The 24,663-nt window shown below is 44.9% G+C and overlaps 1 protein-coding gene across 1 annotated transcript in view; it reads right to left on the bottom strand.

The window, feature by feature from the left end:
- Nucleotides 1-8,481: 8,481 nt before the first annotated feature.
- The window catches only part of TMEM9B (TMEM9 domain family member B), a 33,131-nt gene continuing 16,949 nt past the window's right edge, over nucleotides 8,482-24,663 (bottom strand). The window contains exons 3-5 of the mRNA XM_038765178.1: nucleotides 22,374-22,482; nucleotides 20,321-20,455; nucleotides 8,482-8,908 (exon numbers count right to left, since the gene is read on the bottom strand). Of these exons, the coding sequence (XP_038621106.1) occupies nucleotides 8,753-8,908; nucleotides 20,321-20,455; nucleotides 22,374-22,482 (400 nt within the window). The 3' untranslated portion in view covers nucleotides 8,482-8,752. The remainder of the gene's footprint in view (nucleotides 8,909-20,320; nucleotides 20,456-22,373; nucleotides 22,483-24,663) is intronic.

The raw sequence follows: 24,663 nt of genomic DNA, 5'->3' as shown, positions 1-24,663 counted from the left end.
TGGACTGTGAGCCCGCTGTTGGGTAGGGACTGTGCCTATATGTTGCCAACTGGTACTTCCCAAGTGCTTAGTACAGTGCTCTGCACACAATAAGCGCTCAATAAATACGATTGAATGAATGAATATAATCGAGTATGAAGTAGGCATTATGAGGATTTTTCAAAGCAGCTGGTGTTTCTAAGTTCTCCCAGCCCCAAAGTACTTATATACTTATCTGTAATTTATTTATATTAATGCCTGTCTCCCCCTCTAGACTGCAAGCTTGTTGAGGGCCGGGAATGTGTCTGTTATATCGTACTCTCCCCAGAGCTTAGTACAGTGTTTTGCACACAGTAAGTGCTCCATAAATACGATTGAATGAATGAATGAAAGACCTTTCAGCTCCACTAGATTTACATAGCCTCGGTGGAAGTCGGCTAGCTGGTGGAAAATGTTTTAAGCAAGGAATTAAGTTTCCTGGTGGAAAAGTATTAAGAAATAGTGAAGGCCCTGCTACTGTTGTTTCTGGCACAAGGAGTGTTTTTAAGCTGCCTTTTGGCTGCAATGATTGTTCGTTCATTCATTCATTCAAATGTATTAATTGAGCACTTACTGTGTGCAAAACACTGTACTAAGTGCTTGGGAAGTACAAGTTGGCAACATATCGAGACGGTCCCTACTCAACAGGGGGCTCACAGTCTAGAAGGGGGAGACAGACAACAAAACAAAATATGTGGTCAGGTGTCAGGTTGTCAGAATAAAGAGAAGCTAGATGCACATCATTGACAAAATAAATAGAATAGTAAATATGTACTAGTAAAATAGAGTAATAAATCTGTACAAACATATATACAGGTGCTGTGGGGAGGGGAAGGAGGTAGGGCGGGGGGGATGGGGAGGGGAAGAGGAAGGAGGGGGCTCAGTCTGGGAAGGCCTCCTGGAGGAGGTGAGCTCTCAGTAGGGCCTTGAAAGAAGGAAGAGAGCTAGCTTGGCGGATTGGCAGAGGGAGGGCATTCCAGGCCAGGGGGATGATGTGGGCCGGGGGTCGATGGCGGGACAGGTGAGAACGAGGTACGGTGAGGAGATTAGCGGCCGAGGAGCGGAGGGTGCGGGCTGGGCTGGAGAAGGAGAGAAGGGAGGTGAGGTAGGAGGGGGCCAGGGGATGGACAGCCTGGAAGTTGAGAGTGAAGAGTTTTTGCTTGATGCGTAGGTTGACTGGTAGCCACTGGAGATTTTTGAGGAGGCGAGTAACATGCCCAGAGCGTTTCTGCACAAAGATGATCCGGGCAGCAATGTTAAGTATAGACTGAAGTGGGGAGAGACAGGGGGATGGGAGATCAGAGAAGGCTGATAATAATAATAATGATGGCATTTGTTAAGCGCTTACTATGTGCAGAGCACTGTTCTAAGCACTGGGGGGGGATACAAGGTGATCAAGTTGTCCCACGTGGGGCTCACAGTCTTAATCCCCATTTTACAGATGAGGTAACTGATGCAGATTGTTGCATCGATAGCCTCTTGTGTGTGTAATTATGGGGGCAGTAGCTCTGCCAGCCTGCGTGTGTGAGCGTGTCTCCCTCTGACAATTTGGGTGTGAGTGAGTCCCGCCCTCAGCCTAGCCAACAGAAGATTGTCATGGGCATTTACTTTGTTGTGGGAGAACTGAAATGAGAGGGGGTTTTCCGGGGAAAACGTGGAAACGTGGAAGGAATTATAATAATAATGGTATTTGTTAAGTGCTTACTATGTGCCAAGCACTGTTCTAAGCGCTGGGGTAGATACAAGGTAATCAGGTTGTCCCACGTGAAGCTCACAGTCTTAATCCTCATTTTACAGATGAGGTAACTAAGGCACAGAGAAGTTAAGTGACTTGTAGATAAGTACTATACTTTCCCAAGCACTTAGTTCAGTGCTTCTTCTAGACTGTGAGCCCACTGTTGGGTAGGAACCATCTCTATATGTTGCCAACTTGTACTTGCCATGCGCTTAGTACAGTGCTCTGCACTCAGTAAGCGCTCAATAAATATGATTGAGTGAATGAATGAATGCTCTGCACATAGTAAGTGCTCAATAAACCCAATTGATTGAAATAATGGAAAAAGTAATGAGGGGAAAAAAGAGGGAACAGTAATCCTAAAATATTTTTAATGTAAATAACATATGAGCTGGTTTTAAACGGCCAACTCTTGCAATATAAAAGAAAATATTTGCTCCGCCCATGTATCTTTCCCTACCTGTGAATGTTTCTCTGCCTGTGTCTCTGTACCAGTCTCTACCTTTATGCTCTCTCTATGGGCACCTTTCTTCCCCTACAAGCCTCTCCCTGCCTATTTATTTATTTTACTTGTACATATCTATTTATTTTATTTTGTTAGTATGTTTGGTTTTGTTCTCTGTCTCCCCCCTTTTAGACTGTGAGCCCACTGTTGGGTAGGGACTGTCTCTATATGTTGCCAACTTGTACTTCCCAAGCGCTTAGTACAGTGCTCTGCACACAGTAAGCACTCAATACGATTGATTGATTGATTGATTGATTTAGGCATCTCTCTTCTGCATCACCCTGACTTGCTCCCTTTATTCATCCCCCCTTCCCAACCCCTCATTATTTATGCACAAATGTGTTATTTATATTGATTATAATAATGGCATTTATTAAGCGCTATGTGCCATGCACTGTTCTAAGCGCTGGGGAGGTTACAAGATTATCAGGTTGTCCCACAGGGGGCTCACAGTCTTATCCCCATTTTACAGATGAGGTTACTGAGGCCCAGAGAAGTGAAGTGACTTGCCCAAAGTCACACAGCTGACAATTGGCGGAGCTGGGATTTGAACCCATGACCTCTGACTCAAAGCCCAAGCTCTTTCCACGGAGCCACACTGCTTCCTCTCTCCCCCTCTAGACTTTAAAGGGAACATGTCTGTTTATTGTATTGTACCTTACTAAACACTTAGTACAGTGCTCTGCGCTCAATAAATACGACTTACTGGCCATGCGTGAATGCATCTCCATCTTTCCTATTTCTTTCCCAAAGCTCACTGAAGCTCTCCCGGGTACTATTTTGCCCTTGGAAAATATGATCGACTTACTTTGAAGTAACTGGTCAGCCAGGGAGTTTATTTGACAAGCATTTATGCTCTTCAAGGCTTCAGCTTACTCTATTATCCATCCATCTTCATTTTCTTCTGAAACACTGAAATTTGCTCTGTGGTTCACCCCAGGATGACAAACTTTCTCACGAAAGAACCAACCACTTTTTGTAAATCAAAACTCGGTAATTTCCTTGAACCAGGTGGCGGATGAATGCATACTATGTATAATACAACAAATCTATAAACACCTTTCTCGATCAATCACATTTATTGAGCGCTTAGTGTGTGCAGAGCTCTGTACCAAGTACTTGGGAGAGTACAGTATACAGTGGAGAGACTTGTTCCCTGCCCTCTACAAGCTTAAAGTCTAGAGGAGGAGAGAGACATTAATATCAGTAAATAAATTAAATTATGGATACGTACGTAAGTGCTGGGGGACTGAGAGAGGGGTGAGTAAAGAGTGGAAATCCAAGTGCAGGGGTGATGCATAAAGGAGTGGGAGAAGAAGAAATGGGGGCTTAGTCAGGGAAGGCCTCTTAGAGGAGATGTGCTTTTCCTAAGGCTTTGAAGGTGGGGAGAGTACTGTCAGTAATGAAGACATATCCCTCTGAATTTTAATACACCTCAATGAGGCAGTAAATTATATTAACGAAGCATACTTGTCATGACAAAGTTTGACAACCAAATGCGGAGAGACAAGAAAAGCACCCAAAAAACCACACCAACGCCCCCCCCCGCCCCCCGCCAAAAAACTATGCAGACAGTTCGATATTAAATCACCTATAGACTAGAAGGCCTGAAGAGGAATAAAGCCTGGAACATACTCTTCAACTAATTGTCTAGTTAAGAGAGCAGGGATCCGTGTTCGGATTCCCATGAAAAAGTTAACAAGCAAAGCCAATTAGATTAATTAAAAAGCCAATTAAAAGCAAAGCCATCATGTAAATCTGTGAACAGATTAAGAGATGGTCATGAACTGGGACTGATCTGATTATCTTGTACCTATCTGCCCTAGTGCTTAGCCCAGTGCTCAGCACATTGTAAGGTGATTAATAAAAAAAAAGGAGGGATCTAAACAAAATGGTGGACAACTGAAAAATAGAATGGGCAAATATCAGTTAAATCAATAATAATAGTAATAATAATAGCATTTGTTAACGCTATGTGCAGAGCACTGTTCTAAGCGCTGAGGGGGAATACAAGGTGATCAAGTTGCCCCACGTGGGGCTCACAGTCTTAATCCCCATTTTACAGATGAGGTAACTGAGGCTCAGAGGCCTTCCCAGACTCAGCCCCTTCCTTCCTCTCCCCCTTGTCCCCCTCTCCATCCCCCCCATCTTAGCTCCTTCCCTTCCCCACAGCACCTGTATATATGCTTATATGTTTGTACATATTTATTACTCTATTTTACTTGTACACATCTATTCTATTTATTTTATTTTGTTAGTATGTTTGGTTTTGTTCTCTGTCTCCCCCTTCTAGACTGTGAGCCCACTGTTGGGTAGGGACTGTCTCAATATGTTGCCAACTTGTACTTCCCAAGCGCTTAGTACAGTGCTCTGCACACAGTAAGCACTCAATACGATTAAGTGCCTTGCCCAAGGTCACACAGCAGACATGTGGCAGAGTCGGGATTCGAACCCATGACCTCTGACTCCAAAGCCCGTGCTCTTTCCACTGAGCCACGCTGCTTCTCTATCAATGGCATCATTGGTATTCAATGGTATTAAGGAATCAATGGTATTCACTGAGTCCTTACTGTGTACAGACGACTGTATTGAGAGCTTGGGAGACTACACTACACAGAGCTGGTGGACATATTCCCTGCCCACATGAGTTTACAGTCTAGATTAATTAGTCAATCAATTAAGGACATTAATGAGCATCTACTGAGGGCAAAGCACTGAAATAAGCTCTGAAGAGAGTAAAACAGAAGGCATATATCCTCTGCCATCATTGTTGGAGTCAATTCTCCCAAGTGCTTAGTACAGTGTACTGCACACTAAGTGCTCAATAAATACAACTGACTGATTTGGCTTATACTCTAATGAGAGGAGGGAGAAGAGGGAGATATTACATAAGTGCAAATAAGCCTCATTCAAAAATGGGGCAAGAAATTAAAGCTCAAATGTCCGACGGGCCCAAAATATCTCTAACAAGCAAAAACTTTTAAGAAGATTAGGAATGAACAAAGATCCTGCTGAAAAAACCCAGCTATCAAAAAAAGTTTGGAAACTGAAAATTCCCATCAAGTTCTAGATGACACTGGAGAATATCTATAGATTGGGAGCAAAAAGGGGCTTGGAAACAGAATTTGAAGAAAAAAAACCCATAAAACATTACGCATAAAGTAGCAAGAAAACTAATCTAGAGATTTTCTAGCCTAGGGTAAAGATTCCGATGAATTACACAGGGACCCTAGAGAAGACCAAGGAAATTTACATTATTCATGCTAATTGTTAAAACAGCTGCTTTAGTTTGGAGTAATCAATCAATCAATCATATTTATTGAGCGCTTACTGTGTGCAGAGCACTGTACTAAGCGCTTGGGAAGTACAAGTTGGCAACATGCAGAGACAGTCCCTACCCAACAGTGGGCTCACAGTCTAAAAGGGGGAGACAGAGAACAAAACCAAACATACTAATAAAATAAAATAGAATAGATATGTACAAGTAAAATAGAGTAACAAATATGTACAAACATATATATATATATATACAGGTGCTGTGGGGAAGGGAAGGAGGTGAGTTGGGGGGGATGGAGAGGGGGACGAGGGGGAGAGGAAGGAACAGTTTTACCCTTAAAGATGATTGCCATATACTTATTTTTAAGTTCACAACTAAAGGAATGGGTAAAAGACGCTTGCCAAAATCTTCAAAAAACCCCCACCAGTGTCAGGGGAAAAGGGAGAATCACAGGAAAATGTGTTTCAGCATTTCCAATAAAATTTCATAATTACACATACTATTACTTCACTAAAGTCTAACCACTATTACTTTCTTCTCTGTCTATTACAACCTCAGGAAAACAGGTTGCTAAATGCACAAATTACAGAGGAGACAGAATAGAGATTAGAAACGCGGCGGACATCCGAAATGTTCGCAGATTGCACCGAAGTCTTCGGTTAACACAGAAGGTTCGATGGTTAGAGCCAGGAGTGGGAATTCAGACAGTTTAGACGACCGAATTACCGTGGGATTTCTGGCATGCCCGTTTCTGACTCTGTTGCAAATGGGGAGAAATAATACTCGTCATTTACTTCCTAGGGAACGGAAAGCAATAATGAGTCCGTGATCAGAAAAATCCTGAGACACCCTCTGCAGCAGCCTGCAGTAGAGCTGTATAAAGCCTTGATTTTCACAGGTATCTCATATGAATTGCTAGCAGAGAACACGCATATAAAACTAGATATAATTTAAAATATTTACAAATTTTAATTCTTCCACAATATCACTTCTAATCTTGCTTTACAAAGCTACTTTTAAATGACTAAGGCGATTATATCAGCCAATAGAAGAGAAAATGCAATTGATGTCAATTAGTGCCTGGAGATCTTTTTAGAATTGAATTCTTATGAACACTCCCCCAGCACAATACTCTGGAGAAGAGTCTCTTACCTGCGTTTGGAAGTTAAAAGGCTGTACGGTTGGCCGGTGAGTCCTGTTCGATTTATAGGTGATTATTAGTGACAAAATGCAAAGTAGTTTATAGGTAAACAGATCCGCTCGGTTCTGGATTAGCTTTTCGTTCCACCCGCTTAGGTAGATATGACAACAAATAGCCCCACTGGACAGAAAAGTTAATTTGCTAAACATTGGACTTTAAAACCACCAGTAAGGACATCATTAGCAGATCTTCGTGGGTACATTCGGTTCCTCTAAGCACTTTGATCAGCTTATCTAGTTTTTAAGTCTTGATATTTTAGAGTTATTGAAGATGACCTAGAATTTGGCAAATAGATTTTAATTCATTTCTGTTAAATACCAGGAAAATATTTTATATTTCACAGGACAAGATCATACATAATTTGCACGCAACAGAGTTAATGCAGTATTTTTTTTAACTCTATTACACTTTAAACATCCTAGGGGGTGTCTGCCGCACTTCTAATCTCTATTCTATCTCCTCTGTAATTTGTACATTTAGCAGGGGGTGATTTCCAAAATCCCCCGACTCCACATGATTCAGGATGTTGGGCTTTTTCCACAATAGCATTTGAAACTGAGCCAGTGAGGATTACGATCCATAGCTCCCCAGTTCATTTTACCAAAAACACGTCCTCTGATGATACACTAAATGTAGGTAATATGCAATTGTTCATTATACAGAATATATGTGCAAATAGTGCACACCCGAAGCATAATTTCTTTGATGACTTTCATTCATTCAATCGTATTTATTGAGCGCTTACTGTGTGCAGAGCACTGTACTAAGCGCTTGGGAAGTACAAGTTGGCAACACATAGAGATGGTCCCTATGGTCCCTACCCAACAGTGGGATGACTTCTACAGCAACTGAAAGCAGAGACTTTTTCACGGAAAAACTTGACCTGTCTTGAAGAAAGAATTGAACGGGAGGGTTGATGAAGCATAGACCCCCAGAGTAACTTTTTCCAAAATTATTTTTATTATTCCATTCCAAAGAGGATATAGAAAGAAGAGAGCCAGTTATCCAAAACTGTAGGACCTCTCAGAGGGAGAAGTACAGAACCTTAGTCACAGTTCAGATACACACCCGGTAAAACCCAACAGCCTCTATCCACGATAACCCAAAATGCTGGAGAATACGTGCGCCACCAAACCCAAGCGAGCACGGGTCTTACAGAAATATATATATATATTTTTTCTGCTTTGCACGTTTTCCCAGACCCGAGTCTTTACCCCTAAAGGTTCCGGGAGATGGTTTGGAAGAACCAAAGACCCACACACATCAGCCAGGAGACTCGGCGAGCGAAACGCCAATCGCTCTAGACATGAGTTTATGTACATCACGGGAAATCATCAAGTCGGCCGTCATTTTGGATTTGGATTTGGATTTGGATTTGGATTTGGATTTGATTTCCTCGGTCGGGCTCTGTGGAAGGGCACCACCTCCACCTGCACCGCACACGCACGCCGTGCCGGAGAGCAACCAGAAACGCCAGCGCGTCTATGAGAAATCAAACTAGGAGGCAAAAATGGAGGCTTCGGGCAGAAAGCGTGAAACGCAGAGGGAAATGTATATTTACAAAAGTCCGCTCGGCAGAGTGGCTGAGGAGCGAAATGGAAAACCTGAGCCTTCTCACCTCTCGAACTTGAAACAGTCACCTTAAACAGTACATCCTTTTAAAACCGCACTAAAGGGCTGCAGTGAGAAAGAGAGAGTGCTTGCCATGTATTACGCCCTTCCAGAGAACTTACCCGAGGGCTTAATATCGTTAGTCAAAGCCACCAGAGAAGGACGGTTATTTATTGGGTTCTCTTGGCTACAGAGATGTGGGTTTCGAACATTTATAACACTTGGATATTTTATAAAGATCAAACACATGGCTGCTACCCGTTGGGAACCACCCATCGAGAGTCTGGTCGAAATTCTTCAGCGGGAGGTAAAATAGAAATCATCAGGAAGACTTCAGCCAGCTCTTTCCAACGGTCCTTCTTACTCGCTTGCTTGCGGTCGCTGTGCGGGGCGTCGGGCCCCCAATTAACTGAGCACAACGTGGCGGTCGAAGACGGATTTGCGCTGTTCCTGAACCTGGCGTTTCCAGCGTTGCTGGGCATATTCCACCTTGTTCAGCACGTTGGCCCGGCTGCGGGAACGGGCCAGGACGTCATGGGCATTCGCGAACGGCTGGTGATCCTAATCAAAAAAATACAAATAAACACATCAGGGGGTGAGGCGAAGACTGAGCTTTTACATCAGCTCCACGGGAATAGGACAAATCCCAGGGAATTAAAGAATCTCTCTTGCCGGATGAACTGAAATCCAAATCTGAACTGAGTTACACTTTGTGGAACGGTGTCATCAGGATTACTGTGGTATTCGTAAAATCGATCGATGGCATTTATCGAACGTTTACCGTGTGCGCAGCGCTGTGCTGAACACTTGGGAAAGTACAACAGAGTTGGCAGACATGTTCCCTGACTGCAATGAGCGTACAGTCTAGAGGGGGAGGCGGATATTAATATGAATAATTTTTAATGTATAATTTACAGGTATGTACTTGAGTGCTGTGGGGCTGAAGAGGGGGTGAATACCAAAAATAATAATAATAATAATGATAATAATAATGGCATTTTTTAAGTGCTTATTATGTGCAAAGCACTGTTCGAAGCGCTGGGGTAGATACAATGATAATAATAATAATAATTTTGGTATTTGTTAAGTGCTTACTATGTGCAAAGCACTGTTCTAAGCGCTGATACAAGGTAATCAGGTTGTCCCACATGGGGCTCACAGTCTTAATCCCCATTTTACAGCTGAGGGAACTGAGGCACAGAGAAGTTAAGTGACTTGCCCAAAGCCACACAGCTGTCAACTGGCGGAGCCGGGATTTGAACCCATGACCTCTGACTCCAAAGCCCGGGCTCTTTCTACTGAACCACGCTGCTTCTCAATGCCCAAATGCCCAAAGGTGCAGAGATGGCGCAGAAAGGAGAGGGAGCTGGGGAAAGGAGGACCGAATCGGGGAAGACCACTTGGAAGAGGTGTGACCTTAATAAGGTTTTGGAAGTGGGGAGAGTGGTGGTCTCCTGTACTTGGGAGATTGAGAGGGGTCGTTCCAGTCGAGAGGGAGGAGCAGTGTGACTTAGCGGACAGGGCCTGGGCCTCAGAGTCAGGAGGACCTGGGTTCTAATTTCAGCTCCACCACTTGTTTGCTGTGTGATCACGGGCAAGGCCCTTCACTTCTCTGGGCCTCAGTTCCCTCATCTGTAAAATGGCAATAAGAGCGCGGGTCAGGGACTGTGTCCAACCTGATTAACCTATATCTATCCCAGTGCTTAGAACGATGTTTGGCACGTTGTAAGCATTTAACAAGTGCCTTTATTATGGCACTTATGAGGCAGGCGAGATCAGGGTAAAGTGAGCACATATCTATTCTATTCTAAAGTGAGCACATATCTATTGTACATATCTATTCTATTTATTTTATTTTGTTAATATGTTTGGTTTTGTTCTCTGTCTCCCCCTTTTAGACCGTGAGCCCACTGTTGGGTAGGGACTGTCTCTATATGTTGCCAACTTGTACTTCCCAAGCGCTTAGTACAGTGCTCTGCACACAGTAAGCGCTCAATACGATTGATGATGATGACGATGAGCAAGCTGGTAAGCGCTCAGTACAGTGCTCTGCACACAGTAAGCACTCAATAAATACGATTGAACGACTGGTGCTAGAGGAGCGAAGTGGGTGGGCTGGGCCGGAGTGGCAGTGAGAAACGATAGGAGGGGGTGAGATGATTGAGTGCTTTTAAGTAAGGAGTTAAAAATGCTCAAGCAGTGTACTGGACGTCCATGTATTATAGGTGGGGGTCCATGAAGCTGTAGTTCCATTTCCCGTGCCCCGGGCGAGGCAGGAGATAACCAGGTCGGGCCCCGTCACTGACCCACATGGGGCTCGTGGTCTAAGGAGAGGAGACTAGGAGGTCTGCAGGAGGGAGGGCAGTCAAGGCTGGAGAGGCTGATCGTGGGTTCCTCCGAGGGAAGGAGTGGGGGGTTATTATCACCCCGGAGACCCCACTCCCTCACCCAGCCCCCCAACCCCCATGCAGATTAAGGCCTGGGTGAGAGGACTGAAAAGGCCTGGTAAAGGCAGTGCTACGCCATGAATCAGCCCCTAAATACCACTGACTGACTAAGAGCAGGGCAGAAGAATGGGTCAGAGATGAGCAAGGTAAAAATTCATTTCAAGACGACACTTTCCCCTTTCTAGACTGTGAGCCCGCTGTTGGGTAGGGACCGTCTCTAGATGTTGCCGACTTGTACTTCCCAAGCGCTCAGTACAGTGCTCTGCACACAGTAAGCGCTCAATAAATATGACTGAATGAATGAATGAATTCAACCAATCAAATCAATGGTAGTTTTTGAACGCTTATCCTGTAAAGAGCACTGTATTAAGTGCTTGGGGGACTGCTGTACAATAGACTTGGGAGGGGAGAGAAGAGAAGGCAGGGGACTAGTCTTTGTAACAAAATCACAAATAATTCTCGAGGTTTTCCTGGATAGATTTGGTTAGTATAGGACCTTTTCACGGTCTTTTTGGCTGAGGGCAGGTATTAATTCGAGTGCCAGACTCACGCAGCACTAGGTTACGTTCACCACGCCTCGAAGAACGGGCTAGAAAACAATCTCATGCAACATTTTAATCGGGGGAATCTCCAAGCGCCGCCCAACAACTACCTTATTTACCTTTGCCAGACGGTGGTCCAAGAGTCAGCTTTTGTCTTACCCACTACTGAATTCATTCATTCAGTATGATTGATTCATTCATTCAATCGTATCTATTGAGCGTTTACTGTGTGCAGAGCACTGTACTAAGCGCTTGGGAAGTACAAGTTGGCAACATATAGAGATGGTCCCTACCCAACAGTGGGCTCACAGTCTAGAAGCGCCAGACAGACAGCAAGACATATTAACAAAATAAAATAAATAGAATATGTACAAATAAAATAAATAGAGTAGTAAATATGCCTATCTGCCTCCCAGCAAGGATGCCCAATTTGCAGGAGAAGGGGTGCCAACCACTGAGAATACATCTGGGGTTTTTTCCCCTCTCTCACCTTCAAGGTGGGGCCCGGGGCCACTTATAGTGACTAGCCTATATGTTCGTTATGGGCTGAGAGCAGAGCGGCATGGCCTAGTGGAAAGAGCGTGAGTCTTGGAGTCGGAGGACCTGGGTTCAAATCCCAGTTCTGCCACTCGTCTGTACGTCGCTTCACTTCTCTGGGCCTCAGTTCTCTCCTCTGGAAAATGGGGATTAAGACTGGGAGCCCCGTGTGGGACACGGGCTGCGTCCAACCTGATTAGCTTCTGTCTACCCCAGAGCTTAGTATAATGCCTGGTACACAGTATGCACTTAAATACCACTAAAAAAGACAACAAAAAATCCCGCAAAAACATGTCTACCAACTCTATGGTTTGGTATTCTCCCAAGTACAACGTACAGTGCTCCGTACTCGGTAAGCGCTCACTAAATACCACTGATTGATTGACCAAGAGCAGGGCAGAAGAACGGGTCAGAGATGAGCAAGGTAGAAATTCATTTCAAGGAGACACTTTCCCCCTTCTAGACTGTGAGCCCGCTGTTGGGTAGGGACCATCTCTATATGTTGCCAACGTGTACTTCCCAAGTGCTTAGTACAGTGCTCTGCACACAGTAAGCGCTCAATAAATACGATTGAATGAAATACCACTGATTGACCAAGAGAAGGGCAGAAGAATGGATCAGAGATGAGCAAGGTAGAAATTCATTTCAAGGAGACACTTTCCCTAGGCTTGCGGGGGGGTAGAACAGAGAGGCCTGGGTCTACTACAGAGTATGACTGCTGTTTTTACTTATGTGGACACTGAGGCCCAGAGAAGTTTAACAGCTTGTCTAAGCTCTGTGGAAGAGGATGAACTTGAGCTCAGAATTCCTAAATTCCACTTAGCCCAGGTTCAACCCACAATCTCCAAACCACTCTGTGATGCATGTGGGCTTGGAACGTATCTGCTAATTCTGTTGTATTATTCATTCAATCATATTTATTGAGCTCTTACTGAGTGCAAAGCATGGTGTATTGTACAATAAAACAATAAACAGACACATTCCCTGGCCACAACTAGCTCAGCGTCTGGAGGGCGAGACAACTTTAAGATAAAGTATTGTACTTTCCCGAGCACATAATACAATGCTCTGCACAGAGGAAGCACTCAATACCACTACTGGATTGAGGGACTGGTTTGGAAGAATTCATCTTTCAACTGAAGAGATGCCCCAGAGCCGAACGTTTCAAGAGGGGTTCACACACTTTGAAAGCCACCCTCGGTCTTCAATGAGATAAACCGTGGACGACAACTCTGAGGTGATGTATTTTCCTTCTTCAAAAAGCAGGAGTCAGGTCGCTGATGCTCCCCTCTCCGGGACAGGTACTGAAATATTTAATTGCTGAGCAACCCCTGGGTAGTTTGTAGGTCTACCCCGACCCGGACCGTGCTGGGACGAGATGGATGAGCAAAAAGCCATCTGGCACCCAGAGCTGGAAAAGCAATCCGCCTGGGGCAAGGCAAACCAAAGCAACTCGATGTTTACTGTCATTACACCAAAAGCCACTGTGCTAAACTACCGACAAATAAGACGTAAACACAGCTGCCTAAATGGCCAAAGCATTCAACTGTAATTTATTGCTTTCGTTGAGCTTCCTGATCCCTTTTCTGAGAACACTGTATTTAACAACACTGCAAAAGTTCCAGTACACAATTCCAAATCACAAGCGTGGCCCCTAGGTATCATTTTCAGGGAGGAATGTAAATTTTTTTTCAAAGTACGTTTTAACAAGTGATGGTATGAATTTCACCATCGCCTTCTTTGAGTACAAAGGACTACCCCTATATAGTTAGATCTACCAATCAGTCACTGGTATTTATTGAATGCTTCCTGGGTGCAGAGCACTGTACTGGTCGCTTGGGAAGAATACACTATAGCAGAGTTGGATGACACATTCCCTGGCCACAAGGAGCTTATCAATCAATCAATCAATCAATATTCATTGAGTGCTTACTGCGTTCAGGACACTGAACTTTGCGCTTGGGAGAGCACCACACGATACAGTTGGTAGATGAGTTCCCAACAACAGAGGGCTTACAGTCTACAGGGGGAGAAAGACTTTAATATTCAAGAGGATGTACTTACAGAAAAATAGACACCCAATTATAGAACACCTGGCCTGGACTGGGGAAACAGTTCACGCTCCCATGTCCACATTTCAAAGACACCAAGGAGTTTTCTCCAAAAATTCCTTCCTCATCCTCTCCAACCCAAATCATCTACACTTCTGGTTCCTGCATGGCTAGTGCAGAGCCCCTTTTTGCGTCTGTGATCTGAATAATGATCGCGGTCAATCAATCATTAATGGTGCTGAGCTCCAAACACCCTACTAAGTGCTTGAGGTAGTATAATCAATACAGCTGTGGATATAATCCCTGCCCTCAAGAAGTTCATTCATTTATTCATTCGATCGTATTCACTGAGCGCTTACTGTGTGCAGAGCACCGTACTAAGTGCTTGGGAGAGTAGAATACAACAATAAACAGACGCATTCCCTGCCCACAGCAAGCTTACGGTCTCAAAGCGGGGAGACAGACATCAATACAAATAAATAAATTACAGGCTGGGACTGGGGGAAGAGCAAGGGGAGCAAATCAGGGGACGCAGAAGGGAGTGGGAGGTGAGGAAAGGTGCGGCTTAGTCTGGGAAGGCCTCTTGGAGGAGATGGGCCTTCACTAAGGCTTTGAAGGCAGGGGAGAGTATCTAGTGGGACCACAAGTGCGAAAGACCTGGATTCTAATCCTAGCCCCCATCGTCTGTCTGCTGGGTGACCTTGGGCAAGTCACTTCACTTCTCCGTGCCTCCGTTTCTTCATCTGTACAACGGGGATAAATTCCATGAGCTCCATGTGGGACACGGACAGTGTCCAACCTGATCAGTACTGATCAGTACTAACAAAATAAAATAAATAGAATAGATATGTACAAAATAAATAAATAAATGAGTAATAAATATGTACAAACATATATACATATATACAGGTGCTGTGGGGAAGGGAAGGAGGTAAGATGGGGGGGATGGAGAGGGGGACGAGGGGGAGAGGAAGGAATGGCACATAATAGTCATTTACCAAATTCCATTTAAAAGAATTTAATTTCAAAACGGTTTCCATGACTGAGGATGGTGGGGAAAGAGGGGAAAAGGGCAGGGTCTGTTTGTGCATATTTATTACTCTATTCATTTATTTATTTTACTTGTACATATCTACTCTATTTTATTTTGTTAGTATGTTTGGTTTTGTTCTCTGTCTCCCCCTTTTAGACTGTGAGCCCACTGTTGGGTAGGGACTGTCTCTATATGTTGCCAATTTGTACTTCCCAAGCGCTTAGTACAGTGCTCTGCACATAGTAAGCGCTCAATAAATACGATGGATGATGATGATGATGATGATGATAAGGCACAGAGAGACTGAGGAATTGGCCATAGTCATAAAATGCACCAGGAACTGAGCAAGACCAGAAATTCCTCTAAATTGTAAACCCACTATGGGCAGGGAACGTGTCTTCAATTCTGTTGTACCGTACTCTCCTAAGCACTTAGTACATTGCTCTGCACACAGGAAGAGCTCAATAAATACCACTGATTGATTGATCCAGAGCTCATAAGCCTCAAACAGTGGAGAGACCTCTCCATCGCTCTGCATGACTCAACGGATACGAAAATGACGCTGTGGGAATAGACCGCTTTAATAAGCTTTGTGTAGAAAATATTTCCTCTAATTTGTTCCAACATAAACGGGACTGGGAAGGAGGATGTAACTCCTAAATCAGTCTGGCCCTGCGAATCTGTTATTTAATAAATAATAATAATTGCATTTGTTAAGCATTTACTTTGTGCCAAGCACTGTTCTAAGCGCTAAATTTACTTTTCCAGCCAGGAGGAAAACAAAAAACAAAAACGCATTTCTTATGAACACGTTTTTAAGGACATTACAAGCTAATTGAATCCTTTTCGCCAGCTCTTCAAAGTCAGAACAGAGTCTGTTATTCTGTTCTATCTCAGAACAAGACAGAACCGGTTGTTTGTGGCCACGGATGCTGGCCGAACCAGAAGGCAAATAGAAATTCTCCTCTTTATGGGTTTGTTCTTTTTACACCTGATAAAATTACAGTAGAAGCAAAACATGCTTTAACGTAATGCTTTGACAATACTGCAGATGTGTCATGGATATATGATATTGTAAATAAACCGACTGCTTGGTGCGTGAGTCTCTGGCTTTCAGTACCAGAACCTGCCTTGATTCCGCCTACAATTCTATTTCCTTTACGTAATAGAGACAAATATAAATTGATGTCTATGTGAATGGATTAAATTAAGCATTTCCAAGAAGGCATTTAAGAAGTATCTTATTGAAAGGGGAGAAAAAAAACCAAAAACCATCAGACACTTTATATTTTAGACACAAACCAGTAACACATTTGAATTGGACTTCTGCCTTTCTGATTTCTGATTTGGGGGAAATTAAAAAAAAAAACCCATCCGGTTTCAGTGAAATGCATATGTGTTGCTAAGGCGTCAGGTAAACAAGCCCTCTGTTTTTTTCCCAGCGGGAGCAAAATAAACTCATTTCTCAGGCCCGAACTTCTAGCAAAGTCAAACCTTTACTTACAATGTCAGTTAAACCGATCACTTCTAGATCGAGCTGCTTAAGGTTATAAAATGAAGGAACGTTAATGCAAATTAAAGGTGGACTTTGGCTTCCAAAGATGGCTTCTGGATCCCCCAATTTTACTCACTGTATAGCCCACGTACCCTGCAGCAGCCCAAAAAATTCTTGCCGCGTGCCGCCATCTGTCCACTTTACTGCTACTTCAGATCATCACCCTAAAAAACTTCAGCACGGGAATGAAGGGGAGAGTGTGTTGGACCACCAACTCCTTGCCCACATCCTCCCTCTGGCCTGGAAGTCCTGCCTCGTCTCCAAAGCCCTACTAAAACCACATCTCCTCCAAGAAGCAGTCCCTAAGCCCTCATTTCCCCACTCTATTCACCCTCCTTTTGGTTCACCTACACATTTGGGTCTGTACTACCCCTTAAGCGCTTGGATAGTCCAGCCCCCCTAGATTTTACGTACAAATGCTTGTACTCCGGGGCTTCCCCTTCTCCCCTCTCTCCTCGGATCAAGTACCACTAACCCGTGACCCTAGATCGCCTCCTCGGGATGCTTCCTCCGCTCCCAAGCATGAGCTGCGGAGCGCTGCTGGCAGAAATCCAGACACCAGGCCAATCTCATCCATCTTCTATCCATCCTCACCTGCTTTAACTCTGCCCTCTCCTCCACCTGGCAACTTTATTTCTGCAACCTTACTGACTTCCATGCCTACTGCCTGTGGCAGCTGTTTCAGATGTTTTAACACCTTTCTCAAACCCTTAACTGCCGACCCCATCCATCTTGCCCCTAATGGCCTACCCACATATTTTACTGATAAAATTGAAACCATCAGGTGTGATCTCCCTAAAATCTCCCTGGTCCTTTCCTGTCCCTCCCTGACACAGCCAATGTGTCCCCAGATCCTACTGGTTCTACCTTCACGACATCACCAAAATCCACCTTTTCCTCTCCATCCCTACTACTTTGCTGATTCAAGCACTAATCCTATCCCACCCTACTTCATCAGCCTCCTGACGGACCTCCCTGTCTCCTGTCTCTCCTCCCTCCAGCCTATAGTCTGTCTGCATCGCCCACTCCTCCAGAACTCTGGGCAGCGTGACCTAATGGAAAATTTTTGGGTCTTTTTTTAATGGCATTTGTTATTATTATTATGGTATCTGTTAAGTACTTTCCAGGCACTGTACTAATGATGCTACTCCCCTCCTCAAAAATCTCCAGTAGCATCAGCCTCCTCTCTGATCTCCCATCCTCCTGTCTCTGCCCACTTCAGTCTAGAGAAGCAGCGTGGCTCAGTGGAAAGAGCACGGGCTTTGGAGTCAGAGGTCATGGGTTCAAATCCCGGCTCTGCCAATTGTCAGCTGCGTGACTCTGGGCAAGTCACTTCACTGTGCCTCAGTTACCTCATCTGTAAAATGGGGATGAATACTGTGAAACCCCCCCCGCCGTGGGACAACCTGATCACTCTGTAACTCCCCAGCGCTTAGAACAGTGCTTTGCACATAGTAAGCGCTTAATAAATGCCATTATTATTATTATTATTATTAAAACTCAAGGACTGGCAGTCAGGAGACCCTCGGTTTTAGTCCCAGTTCTGCCTCTGGCCTGCTCTGTGACCTCTGACAAGTCACATAACTTCTCCGGGCCTCAATTTCCTCATTTGTAATACAGGGATAAAGTACCTGCTTTCCTTCTTCGACTGTGAGCCCCTTGTGGGACAGGAGCTGTGTCTGATCCAATTATTTGTACCTACCCCAGCTCTTAGTGCTTGGCACATAGTTTGTACTTACTAAATGCCATCATCACGAATCCCCAGGAATAGAGAGACAACTATGTTTTTATGCTATTTACTTCAAAGAAATCTACTGGTAATTTCTTAAAAAGCTTTTTTTAAATTATATTAAACATTTATTATGTGCCAAGGACTGTACTACACACTGGAGAAGATACGACATAACCAGGTCGGACACTGTCCCTGTCCCACGTGGGGCTCACAGTCTTAATCCCCATTTGAAAGATGAGGTAACTGAGGCACAGAGATGCTAAGTGACTTGCCCGAGGTCACCCCATAGGCCAAATGGCAGGGGCGCGATTAGAACCCAGGTCCTCTGAGTCCTAGGCCCGTGCTCTTTCCACTAGGCCATGCTGCTTCTCATAGTTGGTGATGCTACAGTATTACTTCAGTTGGGGAGGCAAAGAGCTCTCACCTGATCCTTTATTTGGTGGGGACAGAAAAGGGGCTGGGAAATTCCCTCTTGGCTCAGATGATGCTGATGTGAGTTGGGAAGGAAGAGCAGGGAGGGGGAAAGACGGACATTACGTCTTTTCCCTTCCCCATGCCGCTCTACAGACCAAGCACTTACAAGAGAAGCAGCGTGGCCTAGTGGAAAGAACACACGCCTGGGAGTCAGGACACGGGTTCTAATCCTGCCTCCACCCACTTGTCTCCTGCTGTGTGACCCTGAGGCCAGTCACTTCACTTCTCTGTGCCTCAGTTACCTCAACTGTAAAATGGGGATTAAGACTGTGGGCCCCAAGTGGGATATGGAGTATGTCTAACCTGATTAGCTTGTAACTACCCAGGCGCTTTGAACAGTGCCTGGCACATAGTAAGCACTTAACAAATACCACTATTATTATTACTGCTGCTATTACTAATAAATAACTACTGTCCATCAATTCCCCTCTCAGGGTGGCATCTGGAGAGTTTCCAGTACTCTACCAATCTCGACTATGGGAAGGAGAGTCAAGCAGAGACATACATGTTGCCAATTTGTACTTCCCAAGCGCTTAGTACAGTGCTCTGCACACAGTAAGCACTCAATAAATACGATTGATGATGATATCCATTCCATTCCTAGCTGGGGTAACGGCTAGCAAGTGGCAGGCAATCTTCTACAAGTCAAAACTCACCTGTGCTGGGCAGCAGCGGCATGGGAGAGAGTCCTTCATTCAATCGTATTTATTGAGCGCTTACTGTGTGCAGAGCACTGTACTAAGCGCTTGGGAAGTACAAGTTGGCAACATATATCATCATCATCATCAATCGTATTTATTGAGCGCTTACTATGTGCAGAGCACTGTACTAAGCGCTTGGGAAGTACAAATTGGCAACATATAGAGACAGTCCCTACCCAACAGTGGGCTCACAGTCTAAAAGGGGGAGACAGAGAACAAAACCAAACATACTAACAAAATAAAATAGATAGAATAGATATGTACAAATAAAATAAATAGAGTAAAAAATATGTACAAACATATATACATATATACAGGTGCTGTGGGGAAGGGAAGGAGGTAAGATGGGGGGGATGGAGAGGGGGACGAGGGGGAGAGGAAGGAAGGGGCTCAGTCTGGGAAGGCCTCCTGGAGACGGTCCCTACCCAACAGCGGGCTCACAGTCTAGAAACACAGTCGAGGGCGAAGACTCAAATTTACTGCGCGGAAGGAGGCAATGGTCAACCACTTCCAGATTTTTAACCAAGAAAACTCTCTGGATCCACTACCAGAATGACTGCAGTTAGAAGTGGGGCGTTTTGGGAGAGATGTGTCCGTAGCGTCGCTATGGGTCGGCGACCACTCGACGGCAAAAGACGAGACAAGACTGCCCACCAATACAGAGCTATATCATTACAAGCTATAGCTCCTTGGATGGAGCCCAAATGAATGACTTGGGGGGGGTAAAAAAAACCCTACATGCCATTTATTACTTTGGTACTTCATCTGCAGAACTGCCCTACTGGGTGAATTCCCACCTGAGGCGATTTCTGTTAGCCGGAGATTCACAAGATATGGCTCCAGAGAGAAGCTCGGGTCGTGAGTGGCCCCGTGAGGGTCTCTGCACCCGACGCGGACTTACCCCAACGTCATCGTCGCTCTGTATCAGCTGCGAGTGCCCGAAGAGGCGTCTCTTGAGGATGGGTTCCACCAGCGTGAGGTACACCATGTACAGCAGCAGGAGGCCCAGGATGGACAGGTAGATGATAATGGTGACCTGGACACAAGTGGAAAAGGGAGTGACGGTTTGGCTCGGTCTGACGGGCTTGGATTCGGGACGCCGATCCGAGCGTCGGTCGCGGCGGGAAGTTTGGAGGCTGATCAACCACTGGTGTTTATGGAGTGCTTACTGGGTGCAGAGCACTAGACTAAGCACTTGGGAGAGGACGATTCAACAGAGTAAGCAGACATGCAAGCTCTTACGGGCAGATCTCCAGACTGTAAATTAGTGCGGGCCGGGAATGTTATAATGTTCTCCCCCCAAGGGCTTAGTACAGTGCTCAGCGCACAGTAAGCGCTCAATAAACATGCTTGACTGACTGGCTGACATGTTCCCTGCCCACAGTGGACCCCTTACACCACATTCCTTGTGAGAACATCAACTAGATCCATCACAACTTTTCAACTGAGTGAAAAGGAGGAGAGAAGATATTCTATTCTGGGTTAAAGATTCCAGCTGGAGGCTTCAAGGATTCCAGGAAGCACACAAAAGCATTCCCATTCACTTTAGGACAACAATGAAGCCACAGCTTCCTTTCTTATTTTGGCACGACAACTTCGATCTTTTCAACAAACTGTCAACATGCTCTCAAGGGGTGGGTTCACCAATCCTAGCCCTCCGTATGGCTCTTGCTCCTCTCACACACCCAAAACAGAAAAGGACCAGAAAGGGGGATTTTTTTTTCTGGGATTCCAGCCAACTCGGTAGAAAATTTCGGTTATTTTCAAGAACATCTTTCTCTGGTTTAGGTTACGCTGTCAGAGTTGTTTCTCGGTGTTGGCCTCGGCTCCAGCATGCCTGCTGACTAAAGAGTCGAGATGCTGCACCATCGCTTCTGGAAGCCTGTTAAATATAACATCCTACCCAGCCCTTGGTGGCTTTTCCCAGAGAGGAAGCATTCTGCCGACATTGAGCCCACTGTTGGGTAGGGACCGTCTCTATATGTTGCCAACTTGTACTTCCCAAGCGCTTAGTACAGTGCTCTGCACACAGTGAGCGCTCAATAAATACGATTGATGATAATGATGACCTGATCCATGTGCCACTCTAGAAGACTGAGCTCGGCAGGGAACTTCTATCCACCTCGTTTTTCTAAAGAAGAGACAGGTGGGATAGAAGTGATAGAAGGAATTTAAGATGGGAGGCTGCGTGGCCCAGTGGAAAGAGCACAGGCCTGGGAGTCCGAGGGCCCGGGTTCTAATCCCGGCTCCACTAATATGCCTGTTGGATGACCTTGGGCAAGTCACTTCACTCTTTTGTGCCTCAGTTCCCCCATCTGTAGCATGGACAGACTGTGAGCCCACCTTTTAGACTGTGAGCCCACTGTTGGGTAGGGACTGTCTCTATATGTTGCCAATTTGTACTTCCCAAGCGCTTAGTGCAGTGCTCTGCACATAGTAAGCGCTCAATAAATACGATGGATGATGATGATGGGGATTCAATACCTGTTCTCCTTTCTACTTAGACTGTCAACCCCTTGTGGGACCTGGTTACCTCATATCTACCCTAGAGTTTAATACAGTGTTGGACACATACAAGTAACACAACTGTTATTGTCATAATAATAATGATGGTATTTGTTCAGCGCTTACTAGGTGCCAAGCACTGTTCTAAGCGCTGGGATAGATACAAGGTTATCAGGTTGTCCCCCGTGGGGCTCCCAGTCTTAATCCCCGTTTTACAGATGAGGTAACTGAGGCATAGAGAAGTGACTTGCCCGAAGTCACGCAGCTGACAAGTGGCGGAGCCGGGATTAGAACCCACGACCTCTGACTCCTGAGCCCGGGCTCTTTCCACTAAGCCACGCTTAATATAAAGAGAGCTGTATGGGCTCAAACAACATTAGGGGTCACAGGTTCCCCAATTCCCACGGGTCCTCGAGTCCACAAACTGAACGGGAGAGAAGGTGGCTTACTTTTATCGTGACGGAACTTCGCTCTTCGTATTTGCACTCACAACGAAGGCAGTACGCTTCCACGTCAGGCCCCAGGACTGGCATGGGATTCACTACATGCAGGCAGTCGCTGGAAGAAAGAAAGAAAAGGTGGGCCTTATAGAAGAGGCTTCGCTTTGGGTCCATTTTAATTGAAACTTGGTTTGAAAACTAGAAGACATAGCCCCACCAAAAAAAATACACAAGAAGCTGTAGGCCCATGGATCGATCAATTTCAGCCAAGTCATCTCATCTCCCTTCTCAACAAGACAATAATAATAATAATGGCATTTATTAAGTGCTTACTAAGTGCAAAGCACTGTTCTAAGCGCTGCGGAAGTTACAAGGTGATCAGGTTGTCCCTCGGGGGGCTCACAGTCTTCATCCCCATTTTACAAATGAGGTAACTGAGGCACAGAGAAGTTAAGTGACTTGCCCAGAGTCACACAGCTGACAATTGGAGTCACATTTGAACTCATGACCTCTGACTCCAAAGCCCAAGCTCTTTTCACTGCGCCACACTGCACATCATCTCAGCTGGATTTGGCAATCCATTACGACAAGGGAACCTTACCCGCATAATCCACCAACCATATTTATTGAGCACTTACTGTGTGCAGAGCACTGTACTAAGGGTCTGGGAGAGTACAATGGAACAGAGTTAGTAGATATGTTTCCTGTCCACAACAAGCTTCCTGTCCAGAGGACATACAAGTAGTTTTCCTCTATACTGTGTTCAAAGGTGAACAGCACAAATGTGATTTAAAATGCAAAGTGCAAAATATGAATTACTTAACAGATTTTGAGGTTCAGTCTAACAACTTTTTTTTTTAAATGGTATTTGTTTAGTGCTGTGTTCCAGGCAAAGTACTAAGTGCTGGGGTAAATTCAAACTAATCAGGTTGGACACAGTTCATGTCTCACACGGGGCTCACAGTCTTAATCTTCATTTTACAGATGAGCTAACTGAGTCACAGGGGACAACTTGCCCAATGGGCTCAGTTATTTAGCAAAACCTCTTTTTAGAAAAATTACTCCGTTCCACTGACCTAGGTAGAATCCAGTTTCTAGGCCAAGCTGTTAAACAATGTTCTCTTCTTTTTTACACCCACGTTAACTTATCCCTGCATGTTATGGAATTGGCTTCCGATGCTAAGTCTACGAATTAGAATATCCTGAAACCCGGAGGAGATAGTCGATGCTCCAAACCACTGAAAGGAGGAGGGGGAAAAGCCCTTAAGAAGTGTAGTTTATTTAAAACACTCAGAGTTTGGTCAGAATGCATGTTTTCATGTCCTAATTTATTCTTTCATTCAATCGTATTTAACGAGTGCTTACTGTGGTGCAGAGCTAGAATGCGATGGCAGGATTAGAGATCATTCTGATTAAGCAGATCACTCTGGATACAGCGCAACGTGATGTCAGAAGAAGCGGTGAGCACGTACATGTGGGCCTGGACAGGAGATGCGTACTATCTTGTGAGCTTTGCTTTACGAAGAGCTCAGTAAGCTCACTGTGAGCAGGGAACATATTAACCAACTCTGTTATATCATCATCAATTGCATTTATTGAGCGCTTACTGTGTGCAGAGCACTGTACTAAGCGCTTGGGAAGTACAAATTGGCAACATATAGAGACAGTCCCTACCCAACAGTGGGCTCACGGTCTAAAAGGGGGAGACAGAGAACAAAACCAAACATACTAACAAAATAAAATAAATAGAATGGATACGTACAAGTAAAATAAATAGAGTAATAAATATGTACAAACATATATACATATATACAGGTGCTGTGGGGAAGGGAAGGAGGTAAGATGGGGGATGGAAAGGGGGACGAGGGGAAGAGGAAGGAAGGGGCTCAGTCTGGGAAGGCCTCCTGGAGGAGGTGAGCTCTCAGTAGGGCCTTATACTCTTCATCATCATCATCATCAATCGTATTTATTGAGCGCTTACTGTGTGCAGAGCACTGCACTAAGCGCTTGGAAAGTACAAATTGGCAACATATAGAGACAGTCCCTACCCAACAGTGGGCTCACAGTCTAAAAGGGGGAGACAGAGAACAAAACCAAACATACTAACAAAATAAAATAAATAGAATGGGTATGTACAAGTAAAATAGAGCAAAAAATATGTACAAACATATATACATATATACAGGTGCTGTGGGGAAGGGAAGGAGGTAAGATGGGGGGATGGAGAGGGGGACGAGGGGAAGAGGAAGGAAGGGGCTCAGTCTGGGAAGGCCTCCTGGAGGAGGTGAGCTCTCAGTAG

The sequence above is a fragment of the Tachyglossus aculeatus genome, chromosome 22, assembly GCF_015852505.1.
Source record: "Tachyglossus aculeatus isolate mTacAcu1 chromosome 22, mTacAcu1.pri, whole genome shotgun sequence".
Classification (NCBI taxonomy): Eukaryota; Metazoa; Chordata; class Mammalia; order Monotremata; family Tachyglossidae; genus Tachyglossus; species Tachyglossus aculeatus.
This window is presented reverse-complemented; position numbering and strand designations above follow the sequence as displayed.